This window comes from Branchiostoma belcheri, unplaced genomic scaffold (genome assembly GCF_001625305.1).
Source record: "Branchiostoma belcheri isolate BF01 breed outbred unplaced genomic scaffold, Haploidv18h27 scaffold205, whole genome shotgun sequence".
In the NCBI taxonomy this organism is placed as follows: domain Eukaryota; kingdom Metazoa; phylum Chordata; class Leptocardii; order Amphioxiformes; family Branchiostomatidae; genus Branchiostoma; species Branchiostoma belcheri.
In genome coordinates, this window is record NW_017803547.1 from 351641 (window position 1) to 367642 (window position 16002).

At 39.8% G+C, this 16002-nt stretch overlaps 2 protein-coding genes across 2 annotated transcripts; one reads left to right on the plus strand and one right to left on the minus strand.

Moving 5' to 3' along the window:
* Window positions 1-1937: 1937 nt before the first annotated feature.
* Window positions 1938-9993, minus strand: LOC109469501 (uncharacterized protein C1orf228 homolog). Its single transcript, XM_019768023.1, has 13 exons — window positions 9866-9993; window positions 8715-8934; window positions 8104-8172; window positions 7048-7214; window positions 6427-6623; window positions 5791-5875; window positions 4983-5102; window positions 4436-4508; window positions 3982-4027; window positions 3409-3492; window positions 2803-2880; window positions 2227-2308; window positions 1938-1957 (listed from the first exon to the last, which is right to left on the minus strand). The coding sequence occupies exons 2-13, from the start codon at window positions 8924-8926 to the stop codon at window positions 1938-1940; spliced, it is 1233 nt and encodes a 410-aa protein (XP_019623582.1). The 5' UTR covers window positions 8927-8934; window positions 9866-9993.
* A 441-nt stretch (window positions 9994-10434) lies between these two features.
* Window positions 10435-12865, plus strand: LOC109469518 (transmembrane protein 53-A-like). The gene is made up of 3 exons (XM_019768040.1): window positions 10435-10516; window positions 11203-11326; window positions 12138-12865. The coding sequence occupies exons 1-3, from the start codon at window positions 10462-10464 to the stop codon at window positions 12781-12783; spliced, it is 825 nt and encodes a 274-aa protein (XP_019623599.1). The 5' UTR covers window positions 10435-10461; the 3' UTR covers window positions 12784-12865.
* Window positions 12866-16002: the final 3137 nt, after the last annotated feature.

A 16002-nucleotide genomic window follows, 5' to 3' on the forward strand; every position in this document is an offset into this window, starting at 1 on the left:
TGGTCAGATGCTGGGGGTATTGCATCATCGCCTTGGCAACAGCAGGCTGGGGCAGCGTGCTGTTTATTTTTGGTACTTCTGCCCAGCGATGACTTCTGACCCCGTGGCAACTGTTGCTATGGACCTGTCCTATCCTAATATGGAACTGCTCTAATCTTGCCCGATCAGCTGAAAGGTTAGAAAGAACAATACGCCTGCCTGTCTGCTGAAATATGGGGAACAAATGCAGGATAAGCTAGGGTAGGGTCAATGTGGGGCAATGAACTCACTGTGATTTTAAAACGTATACAGTCCAACCTGCTAACGTTACATGTACATGTATGTTACTAATAATCCAGAACTGTGTCTCTAGGCAGTAGTTCTATATAATGCCTGAATGGGTTAGGATCGTATGCAATACCTTGCTTTTTTTTCGCCTTTTTTTTCTTTTTTTTTACCATGTCTATCTAGCTGTATGCCTGAATATGCGAGGGTTAGGATCAGTCTCTATTGTATCCAGAACCGTGCATGTCTAGTTCTATGCCTGAATGTGTGAGGGTTAGGTTCAGGCACGGTTCTGGATAGTCTCTATCATACACAGAACTGTGCCTGTCTAGTTCTATGCCTGAATGGTCTACGTATATCCAAGAACGAAGATTTGCCCAAGGCACAGTTGTGGATACAACACCTGTCCATAGTGACACCTGAAGGAACTTTTAAGAAAATCATCACAGTTGACAGGTGGCCACTAAAGACAGCCTTAAAGTTAAGAGTTTTGAAAATAGTAGGGAAAAAATTATCTAAAGAGACCAGCAAAAAGTGGTCACAATAGCAGGTCAGGTAGTGGCTGCACACAATTGCACTACACAATGACTTACTTGTACAGTGAGGAAGTTATTGTACAAAGCAATTGGCATGGAAGTTACATGTACTTGTATGTAAAGACATGCACTACCCACAATAAGGACAATCATGATAATTGCAAGCTTGAACATGTTTGAAATTTCCTAGGCTCAGAGTACACTTTGCTCTGCGCACCTCACTAAACATTGTACCAATGATAAGCTTGACAGGATCAATATCTGTAGCAACAGCCTTTTCGTGGGTAAAGGAGACCTCTAGCAACATTAGCAGGCACTGCAGCTTTGCAAACGGGTATTACAAGACGTTAAACTTTGAATTTGCAATGGTTTACCCTCAAGTAGCAAATATATGCAGGTAAAATACTTTTCTTTGGTGATATGAATGAAGTCTTAACAATGAACAGTTGACAGATTAAATTTACTCTATATATTTATTCGTGATGATTATAATGTTATAACAAATGCACAAACAAAAATTACTAGAATACTTTTACAACTTGAAATACATGTGTTGGTTAGTTTCAGTTCAAATCTTCAGAATTACTATACATTGCTACTAAATCATTGATAGGGAAACAAAATAATCTCAAAGACAAAAGAAGTACTCTTTGGTCCCTTTGATTTTACCAGATTCAAGTTTAAGCAGCGTTTTTGTGGAGGCAAATTTATTGAGGTTTGCTATTCTTATAATTATTATTTGTACGACCACATTTTTACACTGCAATTTCATAGTACCATCATACATGAAATGAGTACAACTTCCCTTCAATCTTAAAAAAATACATACAAGAATTGCCTGCCGTGCAGAATGGAATGTTGATGACATCCAGGTAGAATATTATTTTGTAATAAGTACAAAACAGATCAAGCAACTGGATAAGTTGTATGAGGAGTCAGACATTTCAGATAGCATCCACTATTTTTTATTCCTCAGTCATTCAGGTGAAAGACAGTGAATGTTATCTAAAATTATTCAGAAATTTATCAAGTTACTTGATTTATTTTGAATCATCCCTTGTGGAACTTTCGTAGTCACCTCTACTAGCTTGGTAGGGGTCCATTCCAGGCAACATGTTGTTTCACTGAGTCTCTTCCTTAGTCTGCAGCTTCTGCCACTAAAAATAAGAAAAAAAGTTTGCTTAGCACACATGAATGGTTGGCAGTTTATTCAAGTACACGCAGGTGTGTCTATCTTTTGTTTTCTTTCACCAAGGTAGCTTGCTTAGTACACATTCAATTAATACATACACAGAGCAGGTAGGATATACATGTAACACTATATATCTGCATTGCACAACCACTATTATATAGATCTACATCATGTTAAAACACCAGTTTTGTTTCTGGCATCACAAGATGGCTCAAGGAAAGACAAGTTACTTACGTCCTGGGATGTTAACCTTGTTAGACCTAAGGACGTCACACTGGATGGCATCCATGGCAGAGTACAGGCTGTCTGGGTTTGACTGGGGACACAAAAGGTTAAATCAGAGACGGCAGACTTCACCCCTTAACTTATAGTGCTTTGGGGCCCTTATAGTCCCATTGACAAATATAGCATAGGATGTATGGCAATACCTGGTACTACATTGTATATTGGTAAGAGCTGACAGACAGACACTTGCAGTGAAATATAAATTGTACGAACCATGATCACCTTGGAATCATTCAGTTAAAAATTTCAAGGAATTTTTCACAGATTTTTAATTGTCTAGGGGTTGAGAGCCCAAGGGATAAAATCAAGCATCCTCCCAGAATTCATGTAATCATTCCTTGAAATTTATTTGTTTATTTAGCTTTTCCATTTAATACAAAAATGTGTGTGTGTGTGTGGGGGGAGACATAGCAAGTGATTGCTCATCTCTTGACATTGTCTCCCCCAGACAAAAGAAAATAAAAGTACATATACATATTCCTTGAACCAACTTTACTGAAGAGAGTATATCACAGTTCCACCCACCATGAACATGATGTAGAGGTTTTCTCCCATGGCATCTCTGCAGGTCTCGTTTACAATGGGGAAGGTTCTGCACAGGTACTGGGGGAGGAAAAGACAAGACAGAAGATTATCTTATTTACTTATTTTCTGTGTTCTTTAACCAGGATTAACAGCAAGAACTGTCTTAGACTGTGGTTTCTAAGGAGCTTGATGTGTTCGTACATTACACGTTTTTGTATAATGAGAGAAAGGTATCTACAGGTTCAGTGTTTTTTTACCAAGGAAATCCCCTTAACTCCTATTTACGAGTACAGAGGACCATAGCTTAACATCCAGACTTAAAGACACACTACATGCTATACAGACTGAAGTACCAAGCATATTGTCCATCCCTACTCACCTTAAGTGCATGGAGGAATGCTACCTTTCTCTGTAGGGTGAATGTCATATGAGCAACAACAGCCGGAATTTAAACTGACAACCTCTAGTTTCTGAGACAGGGTCATTAACCACCAAAGTTCACCCACTACATGCTACAGAACTACCATCTAGGAATCCCTTAACCTTCTCCTGACTAAACCCCCTAGCTGACGAATGACTACTTCAGTGTGCTAAAGGTTAACTCACCTCCAGTGTAACGCTGCCTTGCCTCTGGCTGTCGGCATGGGCGGAGTTCCCCATAGCAACCATCAGGTTATGCACAACTCTCATCTGTACACAAGATTGGGGGGGAAATGGGACATGTTTAGCATCTCTGATAAAGAAAGTCACATATCCACATAAACACACACTCTATGGTCTGAGATATGTTTGGAAGGCAGTCAGCACCAAGGACAGGGAATGTACTCTTTGAATCTTTTCCTCTAAGAAATACATTACGAAAAATCTAGACTTCTAACACATTAGGTCAATATCTGTATAACATCGCTAATGAGATAGAGATACTACTATATAGCAATGTAAATGGCTGGCAGTCAGCACCAAGGACAGGGAATGTAGTGTTATGTGTGGAGGGTTAGAGCTTCACATACTGTACTAACAATTCTAAGTTGGAAACTGCACTAAAAATTTAGAACCTCTAACATACATGTATACTATTGTTTAGTAATGTGCAGTCAGCACCAAGGACAGGGAATGTAGTGCTATGTAGTGTTGTGTAGTGCTTATGCTTCAATGACTACCAGACTCCCACAGTCTCACCTGAATCAGCTTGTCTGCTGTTTCATTTGACTCCCTGCACAGAACTCTGCAAAACAACAAAAATGGGTGATTGAACTTAGCATACAGTACAGATACATGTACAGAAGCTGGTGTGTTACACCAAAGAACAGTTATACCAGCTATACAAAACAGATACCGAGGCTGGTGAGTTATGCTGTAGGGCCGTTATACTGGCTTCAGTTTATACAATAATGTTAGATATTAAAGCTAGTGTTTTACACCAAAGGGTGGTTATACTAGCTGTAGAATATAGGTACAGAAGCTGGTGTTTTTTGTACTGAAGGGCAATTAAACTGACCATAAAGATACAGGGTGGTATCTACTTTTTAAAAACAGTCACTCATTGAAGAATATTTTACTAACTGTTAATTTTACGTGACTGCTGAACCTCTTCAATGAAACACAGATATAGACTGTACATATTGGTTCTTACCCGAGAGTCTTGGCGGCTGCTGCCTGTTGTACATACACGGGGAGGGGGGCTGACATCTTCTCCACATCTGTGTCTGAAGACAGGAGTACAGAAATTGCTATATTACACTGAGACAGAAAAACTAAATCACTGGTGACACACACACAATATGGTCTAGTCACCAGCAAATCGGTTAATGTCGAGTTTTAGATCATAGAACAAAAGGGTCGAAAACAACCTACAGACAAAAAGTGGGTCTCAGAATAAAAGCAAATAGCATATGATATAAGATGACAAACAAACCAGGACTACTGCCAGTAGTGAAAAAAGGAGTAAAAAGCCAAGAAGAAAGGGGCTCAAATGTGCAGGACTAGGAATTAAATCCACAACCCAACAATCAAGGAAACACTGGGTAGTCCTTTGACTAAGCCGTTTGGACACTAGACTGTCTCCTATAGTACAGGACTTGTAATGAAAGTGTGATACATGCAGTTGCACTGCTTTATTGTCAGTACAGTGTATATGTAGTAGTAAAAACCTAAAGTGAGAAATTCTGAGAAAAATGTACCTTCTAAGATCTGAGGTCTCCTGACGGTCTCATCTAACGTGGCCTTCAGAAGTTCTACCAGACGCTTGAGGATCAGCTTCTGTATCTCGTAAGACATCAGGTCCTTTATCAGCTCAATAGCTGCAGGATTGAGAAATTTAAGGTTACAATGAATAGTAAGGACACAAGAAAAGGTATCTTATAGGGTATAGGGTTTTTTTTACACAAACAATATTGTCTCTTACCTTGCTTGAATAAATGTTTTGCTGTCTATCAGACACCTTCCTCAGGGCTTCTGACTGGAGTTCGTAATAGCGTCGAGAAGCAGAACTCCAGTCAGAAGCTCTGAGGAAAGTGTCTGATAGACATCGAAAAGTAAGCAAGGTAAGAGACATTATTAGTTGTGTAAAAGAAAACCCCTATATCCTATACTCTACCAACCTGATGAAACTATTTTCAGATCTAAAGTATCTCTGACATATACATGTACCAAAATATATTACAGACCACCAAAGTTGTGAGGTGACATGTCTATCTGTGACATATTCACCAGTATATTTATCAAACCTACTAGTCTATGGATTGGATTCAAATTTAAAAGCAAGTGTAAAAATGTATGTTATACCAGCCTAGTTCTGAGCAAAAAGCTGGTAAATAAATTCAAAATTATGCCAGAAAATAATCAATTTAAGCTGATCAAAATATTGTGGCTGGTCAGTTGAGTGATTATCACATATTCAAGGAAACATAAACAGATTCTATCATACTCAATTGACCAAGTTGGATTCACTGTAAAGTAGACAGGGTAAGGGCGCCCCCTAGCACTTACCTTCATACTGCACCTCCAGATGCAGGGTCCTGAGCAGACCCAGTAGTGGCTCCACAATGTTGGGGTTAGCTTCTGCCACGATGGGCTGCACCAAAAACAGAGCACTGTCATGGTATCCTCAGCAAACATAGCATCTCTAACATACACTATTGTATGATAATGAATAGGGAAGTCAGCACCAAGGACAGGGTAAAACTGATATGAAGCTGTCCTGTCCAGAAACAAAAACACAAGGAAACCAAATGCAAAGGAGAGGTAATACAAAAAGCTAGGCCTATCTCATCTAGTGATCTCTACATGTAAAAACACTAATGGAGATCCAAATAAGACAAACAAACAAACCTGTACATGTACTATCCTGTCTGACAGAGATGTACATGTATACTATAATCTAAAGTGAAGACAGTCAGCATCAAAGACAGAGGAAAAGTTATCCTGTCATGAAACAAACCATTGCCAGCACAGAGAAGAATAAAAGACAAAAAGTGAGCCCCAACTCACCTGTACTATCTTAAAAGTCTGTTCAGAAATGAAGTAAAAAAAAAAAAAAGAGGAAAGATGCCACCCTCATCACATCTTTTGAAACACTAGTGAGATCTGAATAAAACAAACAAACAAGCAAACAAACAAACAAACCTGTACTATCCTGAGAGTCTGTGCTGCCATCTGCTGTGCTTTAGGCGAGGAGGCAGGCAGCAGAGCGATCAGTCCCTTGTACACTTGGACCTCGTATTTAGGGTTGCCCTGAGCTAGCATCTGTAGCAACTGTCTGCACTGTTCCTGAGTTTCCTCTGACTTAGCGCGTGCTAGACACTCTGCAACTGCTCTGATACCTGGGAAGTGAGGGAAGGAATCAATGAGTGAATGAATGAACAAATGAGGTTGACTAACATTATTATGTTTACCGAAGGAAAATATATTGTTTTTGCTTAGTTTCCTCTTCTTCTCCAAACAGTGACCTCAATGACCTGAGCCAATGTTGTGTCTGTTACCTGGTAAGTAGTGTTGAGTTACATCATGTTGCAATTTTATAGCAGGAGGGATTTAGACTCCTGTCTGACCATATATAAATGTGTTTGAGTAAGAATTAACAGAGCAGACCATATGTGAAGGTAAAAATTATGCATTTGCCTTGCAAATTTTACCTTTCTAGCCTTTGTTATATTTCCTTATGTATACCTCTTCCCCCATGCCAATTTTAGTTTTCATGAATAAACAAAGGCTCAAACAAACAAACAAACAAACAAACCCACACACCGTAGCTCTCACAGATGAGTTCCTTGTACTTCCTGCCAGCGTTACAGATGGTCTGCAGCAGCTTGAGAGCCTCCGTCTTGTCAGCCTCCTTAGCCTGCTTCAGACCCAGGATCTCAAGAACCGTCAAGACTCCGCCCACCTCAAGGAACTCTCCAAGGTACTTGTGACTTAAAAAAAAGAAATGGACAACTTAGAGGATTCTCACTTTGAGTTATTGTGAATTCTACAGTGTGAATACTGTGAAATGATAAAGCTATGATTACACTCTGTAAGCAAGTTAGTCTGGCACCTGCTTAGTGTAATAATGTGTAGAGAAGGCAGTCAGCACCAAGGACAGGGCATGTCATGTTATGTGTGGAGGGTTAGACCGTGTTAACGTTATACTGACCACTATTAGTTGGGAATAGCACTGAAAATTTAGAATCTCCAACATGCAGTCATGTATGCCATTGTATAATAATGTGTAGAGAAGGTAGTCAGCACCAAGGACAGGGAATGTAGTGTTATGTGTGGAGAGTTAGAGCTTCATAAAGTTACCACTTTTACCTGGGAACAGCACTGAAAATTTAAAATCTGTATATCATATACTACTGTATAACAATGTAAAGGGAAGGCAGTCAGCACCAAGGACAGGGTATGTAGTGTGTGGAGGGTTAGAGCTTTCCTGTACGTATATATAGTTGTTATATTTTTTTTTAAATCAGTGCAAAATGAACCTGGTGTTAACATCGTAATATCGATGATTTTTGGCTCAATATAATGTCACATATATAATTCACCTCACGTGATTACATTATAAATAATACATGGTACATAATTGTATGAAACAAACAATTAAAGTAAGTAGAAAAGTGTCTAAGAGGAGTTCAGCAGGAATCTGTTTACTGCAGTCTTGAACTTAGTAATGTTAGGACTGTTGTGTTATATATGTTATGTATGTATACATGTTATATGTGATGTATGTTTTGCAGGGCCGGAAATGTAAAGCAGTGCTGTGACACTGAGATGAGCCAGACAAGGTAAACAAAAACAAACAAACAAACAAACAAGACTTACCCACTAGGTGCTGACAGGAAGATCTGTATGGCCTGTAGCTGCTGGTTCACACACGTGCCTAACATGTAACTGTACAGGGGAGTCAAGGGAAATGACTAAGATTGTCTGACACATGAAATATAGCAAGTGTTATCTTACAAGTAAACTCTCAGAGAATGTATCCATTTGCTGGATTTGTTTCACATAATGTAAGGTGGATGTCTAACCTTCATCAATGTATAATGGTTGACATTGATGCACAACGTTATACTTTTGTCTTAGCCAAGATTAACTAGATTAACTAGCATAACGATTGCAGACTCACTGCATGTAATTTTCATTGTTACCTGTACGAGTGTACTAGTAGGTGTGCAAATAATTTTGAGCCCTAAACAGCCCTATCTGCATTTTTTGAGAGGAAAAAATCAGAGATAACTTTTTATTCAATGACAAATTAGGTAGTTTATATACGATTCCAGCCCTACTGGTGATACGAATCAGTCCATCTAAAGAAAAATCTTGGACCTTTAGATAAAATGTGGACCAAAAAGTGGACTTTTGAGCCTTGTGGGTGGGTTCTTCCGAACCCCCCCTGGCTATGGGCATGGCACCTATCCTAACCAGAAGGATACGTGAGCCTGATCCAGGCGGTGAGCCGTGTGAGGAAGAGGCTGGCGGCCTGCGCAAACTCCAGCTCCAGTTCCGGCGCCGTCTTGCCCTGGTTGTTGGCGATGAACTCCTCCAGGATCCGCCCGCGCGTCGTCTTGTTCCCCTTGTCCCACTCCTGGAGAAGCCCGAAGACCCGGTTGATCGCCGCGTCCGTCTTGGCGTTACCGCTCGTCATCCTGACACCTGTCAATCATTAGAATTACCTGTCAATCAAGTGTCAGCTTTCAAACGGAAGTTGAGACTTCAGCATTGAGACTTTTGTACTGAATACTCCAAATATTTTGAGTTAAATATCTTGGCGTTACCGCTCGTCATCCTGACACCTGTCAATCATTAGAATCAAATGTCAATAAAGAGGGTCTGCATGGGGGGGGTCCCAATTTTGAGAGCCGGCTACGTATTACACTGAATTAAGGAAATTACAATTTATGATAAATTCCAAGTGGCTACATTTCATTTATCTTATTTTATCTAACCAGAGTAATACAATCAGGTCTAGTTTTCAGGTATCCCTGGGTTACATAGTATTACATAAAATACACAATATACATGGGAAAATCACACAATAAGAATATACATTACAATTTCAATTCAACATTCATACCAATCATCACGTAATGCTACAACACATTAAGTAGAATTAAAACCATCATCAGTAAAGGCACGGTTCTGGATAGTCTAGTCTAAGCGTAATATTCCAGAACCGTGCCTGGGGCAAATCTACGTTCTTTGATACACAGAGACTTAAATCCAGAACCGTGCCTCATTGTAACCCTAACCCATTCAGGCATAGAACTAGATAGGCACGGTTCTGGATACAATAGAGGCTATCCAGAACTGTGCCTGATCCTAACCCTAACCCATTCAGGCATAGAACTAGACAGGCACGGTTCTGGAACCGTCCTTGATCCTAACCCTAACCCATTCAGGCATAGGACTAGATAAGCACAGTTCTGGATACGATAGCTACATACAATTCTTTCAGAGAGGATGCTCAAAAATGCCAATCTTGGTCAACGTTAATAATCAATGCAGATTTTTTTTGTAAACTTGGCAGGGACGCTTTTGAAACAAAATCCGCGCATCAAAAACCATAATTGTGAAGTAAACTTACCTTTACACTCTTGTTGGTGCTTTGCTCCACAAAATCGTCACAAGAAGTACTAAATTGGAGGCAAAAAACGTGAAATTTCAGAGTGAATTGTACTTTCTGAGTGGTTGTTTACATGTTGCTATTGAAACGCTTTGAGAGGTCATAGGTTAGTGGCCGCATCAAAATGCAAAGAAATAAGCACAGTATTTGATAATGCTGAAATCTTTTGTTCAGCTAAACAACTTTGCATCATGTCTTATGATTCTAAAACTCTTCAAAGTATGTTTGAATTGTATAGCTATATGGTTTCCATGTTTTGACTTTATTTTAAAGAAAGTTAACTTTTCAACTTTATGTTTTTAGGCGGTTCATGGTCAGAAGACACGATTATCAAATGGGGGGTTCTGGTTTTAAAATTTGTTTAGAAGAAATTGTTAGTTTTACACAGCTAATATCTATAAAATGACAGAATTATATAAATTTATCGATAATTCATCGAAATATTGTGTATTTTAATGTTATTACTGGCGTATGTATGCTATAATTATATACAGAAACTCCCCTTTTTGTAACCAAAGTGCACCGTTCCACCTCCAGACGCCACACAAAGCAGCATCATGGCGGACGAAGACTTGGAGTACGATATCTCCTTCCCTCCGGCCGCTGTTTCAGGTACAGTTCACAAAACCACCTCATTAAACCACTCAAAACTGTGCGCTACATTCCGTACCAAGTAAGAAGCGAGTAAATTCTAGGCTGGGACCGTTTTCTTGGCGAGAAATCGGCGGGTTTTAGAAGGTGCACCTGTTCAGGGGAGAGGTCGCGCCACCCCCGCCCACCTGTCTGACACCTGCCGATATTACCGTTACCTGTCCACAACGTCACGGGTCTGGGTCAGGGAGACACTTTTTACCTCAAGCTTTCCTATTAAACCATCAAACCTGCTGTAGAGCTAACTGAGTGTAATTTCGTACGAAGTTTTTTGCTTTGCGAACATTTATATTGTGCAATACTTTGATTTTCTCATTTGCCGCCTCGTAGGGTGTTTTTGACCTGTATTTTACTGTATTTGTAAAGCAATAATTGATTCGTCTCTTAACATGGAATATTGTCCGATGAATCAAATGTGGACTAGTTGTAGGTGGTAGAAGTCATTCTATGTTGTTGTCGTTGTCCTTGCTTACATCGAGCCAAGATTTTAGACCTCCTTGCTCACATCTATTACTAGTATTTCACTAGACATATGTTTCACTTGGTTCAGGTCTGCATCAATGTTCTCTTGCAGTTTTTAACTGTTGACAATTTACATCAGCTAGCAAACTGCATAACACACATGTTTGTTTGTTTGTTTACTACAGATGATGAGAAAGAGCCGGTGGTGATACTGCTGGGCTGGGCCGGGTGCAAGGAGAACCACCTGGCCAAGTACAGCTCCATCCACGAACAGCAGGGCTGCATCACCATCAGATACATCATGCCAACGTACGATCCCTCAGTCATTCTCCTTTCTTCTTCTTACTGGAACTAAAGCTAAAGGAATCTACACTACTCTACTCTACTCTACTCATAATATAATATAGGTGTTCATTTGATAACGTAAACTAGTCCAAGTCAACCTAAAATAGCCCTATCAGTTGCAACTCATCTTATGCCTACACCGCGCCAATCGCGAGTGACTACCAGTCCAGAACTAAAGACCTTGACTGTCGGTGCAGGTACAAAATGGCCCTGCGGGTGGTTGTACACTCCATTGTACATGGAAAAAAAGAAAATCTTAAGTAGTCTTTGAAGTCGTGGCTTCCTCCAGTACATCTGTCAAACATCAATAGCATGTGACAAAGCCACCCCGCCCTGTTTGACGATTATGAGTCTAGCTCGACAGGTTATCAGGAAGCACATGATTATTGTATGAATATTTTATTCTATATTGATTCTCATAAACTTGAAGGTGTGGTTGGTGATACATAGTATATGATGATCTAGAGGGCCCGCCCTGTTTGATGACTAGTTGTTTCGCATGAAAAGTTACAGGAAGCACAAGTATAAATATTTAACTCTGCTTTAATTCTCCCGAACATGTAGGTGTGGTTTGTGATCATATTTACTGGTCCCCTGAGTCAATCTGTAAACATACAGTGAGAAGTTGATGTGTCAGGCTTTCAACATTTTTGTCCATAAAGTGACCCGATCTCTAGTGGGTCGGTTGGGAAACAGAGAACACAACTTTTTTTCCTAGGCCTTAAGATGATCTTGTGTATTGCATCCTTGCTTACACTGTTCCTTAAATCTCCAGGTACGACATCTTCTTCCACACCTACAAGGCCAAGACGGTGGCGTACAAGGTCCTCGAACTCATCTTCGACCTTAACCTCGAAGACCACCCCATCTTCTTCCACGTCTTCAGCAACGGCGGCGGGTTCATCTACCGCCACCTGACGGAGATGGTTGCCAGCCAGCGCGGCGGGCAGGTGGGGGCTCTACAGATCGTCGGCTGTATCTTCGATAGCTGCCCCAGCCGCCGCTCGCTCGTGGTCGGCATGAAGGCCCTCCTAACCTCCATGAGCCACGAACCGTTCCTGAAAAGATACTCGGTGACGTTTTTCTTCGGGATGATGGTGATTTTCAACACGCTGCGGTCGTGGGTCTCCTGGCTGATCCCGCTGGGATTCCTGCGCGGGGAGGACGATTATTACACGGCCATGAAGAAGGACCCGTCGCGCTGGCCGCAGCTGTTCCTGTACTCCCATGCTGACAAGGTCGTGCCCTTCAGACAGGTGGAGGAGGTTTACGAGGAGAGGAAGAAGCTCGGGGTTCACGTGCTCGCGGTGGCGTTCGAGAAATCTCCGCACGTGACGCACCTGGTGCACTATCGCGACCTCTACATGCACCACTGCAACTCATTCGTCAAGTCATGTACAATGACGGGCTTCATCCGCTGAGTTTGTTTTACTGTAGTATTTGATGAGAGTTGAGACATCCAGGGCAACAATATTCAAAGACAATTCAAACTCTACTACTGGATAGTTAGATAGTTATAAAGATTACTTTCGGATCTTTCGAGTGACATCTGTCACTCTTCTACTCTTCTTTATCAATATTAAAATGAACTGACAGAACTAGTGAAAATGGTTAAACAAGTCCTTGTTCATTTGATAAATGTTGACTGGTTCTGTCAGTTCATTTTAGTAACGCTGAAGAAGAATGGAGGATGACATGAAACAATCTCCATGATTATCCAGTAGTAGAGTTTGAACTGTCTTTGAATATTTGTGTGGGGCTTCTTGTTCAATGTTGAGTCAGGCTTGTACAGTGTAAGATAATGTTGTACCTGCTAAATGGTTTGTTACGGTCACACCCATCTGTTTCCATATTGTCAAATTTCTTAGATTTTACTTTAACCTTCGGCCTGCTAAGGTAGCCATTTGGTACCAAATTTGTACCAGTTATGGGGTTAGGCAGCAGGGAGAAGGTTAACAGATTGTCAGAAAAGCATGGAAACAAATTGGTGTGGCCTAAAATCCAGACAATCCTGTTTTCAACCTGTGTAACAAATTTCTGTCCATTTCTGTTTGTGTTTCCAGTCAAACATCAATGTGAAATTTTGCATGAAGACTTCTTCAGTCAATCTGGTTTATGTTCATGTTAATCCTTTTGACATTAGCCAGTGGATCTCATGTACAGTGTAGGATTAGGCCATACCAGGATAAGCCCGGTTAATCCTGTTTTCAACATAAAGGATTATCATCCATCTCTATATCCATTGTGATGATTTTCATGATGACAGGTTTCATCCGCTAATCTGTTTTATGTGTGGAATCATAATAGACAGTTGAATGTACAATACTGTAGATTAGATCACACCAGCATAATGGTTTCATAATTGTTATGAACAGTTGATATTGTATCCTCATTATTAAATATGCAACATGTAGAATACTTAACTTTGTCAATGAGGAAAACTTAGAAACTACTTTCATGTTTTTTCTTTGTATACTGCACACAGTTAGGTGTTTTACAGCATATTTTTTTCAGTACTTACATCTCGCACAATTTTTTATTTGTTGGTACAAAACATTTATTTTGATGTCTAGAATGTGTATTTTTGGTTGCCAGTTTCTGCGAATATTAGCCAGATATCATATAAGGCAATACTAATGTGTATTTTGTGTGCTCCTATCAGTGAAAAAAATGTGAAATCCTGCCAATGTGTTTAATAACTTCAATTTTGTTGAGAAAGTATCAGTGTAAGGTTGTTTGGGACCATGTAACATGTATGTACATGTATGTAATACTGTGTGTTTTATTCAAGCCAAAAACAAGAGATCAAAATGAGAACATGAGACTGGGAAAGGAAATCTTGAATCTGACCAAACTAAGGTTTTGATGTTTAAACCTCCTTGATCTGACTATATTCAGTTTCTGAAACTCAATACATATCTATACCACAAGGTACAGACTTTCCACTTAGATTCAAGTCAGCATAATGTTTTAATCCTTGGTTCAGGAAATAACAATAGAGCCTCTTACATGGATGCCAGGGATGACACATCGGCAGGCAGGCTCTTACATTGTTAAAGTTTATGGTCTGTGAATGAGCACGTCGGCAGAACTTACTGCACCTGCGCAAAACCTGTAATGTATTGTACATAGCACTGCATCAGAATGTCTCATATGAGGTTGTATTTGCATATATAACGTTGCCATTCTGACAGTAGTTTTCAAATGTTATGTCGGAAAAGATATCTGCAACAGGCAAAATTCTGATGCAACGTTGACCAAAAATCCAAAGAAAACCGCGAAAATCCAGGGTTCTGCGCAGGCGCAGTACGTTCTGCCGACGTGCTCTGTGAATGCAGGTTGTTGACACCATGTGAGGCCATCCCTGATAGCCAGTGTTCACGATTACTTTGAATTCACAGTTCATTTATCAAACACAAATTGCCTTTATAGCTGTGAATATTACCTTTTTATTTGTACGTCATGTGAAATCTATTGTGAGGATTCAATTCTTACGATATGTAAAGGATTTTCAGGTGAAGGTCGTTTTGTTTTTGTAGCAGGTGTGTGGTTTTGGCTCCATGTTTAAACCTTTTGACTGGTGCATACATGTATGTGTCCTCACTATTGACACTTTACCATACAATAAGTCTAGTGAAAATGTACCACAAGGAAAATTAGCTGAAACAATTAAAACAAGCTAAAATCCCACATCTGCGTAAGTATGAAGCAAGATCAACCTTTTTATGTGGTCTCCAACTACCACCTACACCAAAACTTCAGGTTTTGACAACTTGAATGTATGCTTTTTCCCAGTATAACATCATTTTCTGTACAAGTTACATATACTAGAATTAATTCATGAAGACCAAGCCATCAGGCCAGTTTAGTTGATACAAACTCGATGTTATCCATGTCGTATGTGGTTAGAAATGACATTGTCAAACATACATAACAATATGAGCTTTTTTTCCCATTCTCTTAGTACAAATTTATGTTACTCAGTGGATGTCATCCGTAAAATAATCTTGTGTGGCCTTCTTGTACAAAAATTGCAAGTTGTAAAATTGATAAATATGTTCTGTTTTTGAAGAAGAAACCATTAGTATAGTTGTTGTGAGGTAGTTAGACATTGCCAAAGTAGAGCTATTGGACTTATTTTGTACATTCCAATGTGGTCCAATCATCCTGGACCTCCCTGTTAAGGGTATGGTGTAGCCCGTTTGCGTATACACCACTACAGTCGGAACGGAAGGGCCTATTTAGACGAGGGGTTGGTAGGTAGCTAGCACTTGTTGTTTGTATATGGAGAAGCTTTTTGCACAGATGCTGCTGTATAACCGTTTGTGAATTTCACTTTAAGCCACAGAGTGTTTTTGTGTGTGTGTCCAGAGAATTTACTGTTCTGAACAATAAAATTGTGGAAATGGTTAAAACCATGTTTTAGCATTAATTTTTTGCATGTCTTCAAGTTGAGAGTTCCTATGAACCAGTTGTATGAAATTTTTCCTGATTTGAGTAAAATCACTGACCTGCTTTGCAAGTCAATTTGCTTTTCATTTTCAAATTCATTTCATTGCCTCTTAAATGTCCTGTAGTAAGTCCTTGCATCTAGCAAATCATTTAATATTTTCCGATTGTAAAATCATTATTTCACCCAT

What these genes read in the sequence shown, in the direction of transcription:
- LOC109469501 (XM_019768023.1), bottom strand. Translation starts at nt 8,926, where the DNA reads ATGACGAGCGGTAACGCCAAGACGGACGCGGCGATCAACCGGGTCTTC. An exon ending in GAGACCTCAGATCTTAGAAG is followed by an intron (nt 4,509 to 4,982) that starts GTACATTTTTCT and finishes TCCTGTCTTCAG; the next exon opens with ACACAGATGTGGAGAAGATG. An exon ending in CAAGGTTAACATCCCAGGAC is followed by an intron (nt 1,958 to 2,226) that starts GTAAGTAACTTG and finishes TCTTATTTTTAG; the next exon opens with TGGCAGAAGCTGCAGACTAA.
- LOC109469518 (XM_019768040.1), top strand. Translation starts at nt 10,462, where the DNA reads ATGGCGGACGAAGACTTGGAGTACGATATCTCCTTCCCTCCGGCCGCT. An exon ending in CCCTCCGGCCGCTGTTTCAG is followed by an intron (nt 10,517 to 11,202) that starts GTACAGTTCACA and finishes TGTTTACTACAG; the next exon opens with ATGATGAGAAAGAGCCGGTG. An exon ending in ATCAGATACATCATGCCAAC is followed by an intron (nt 11,327 to 12,137) that starts GTACGATCCCTC and finishes TTAAATCTCCAG; the next exon opens with GTACGACATCTTCTTCCACA.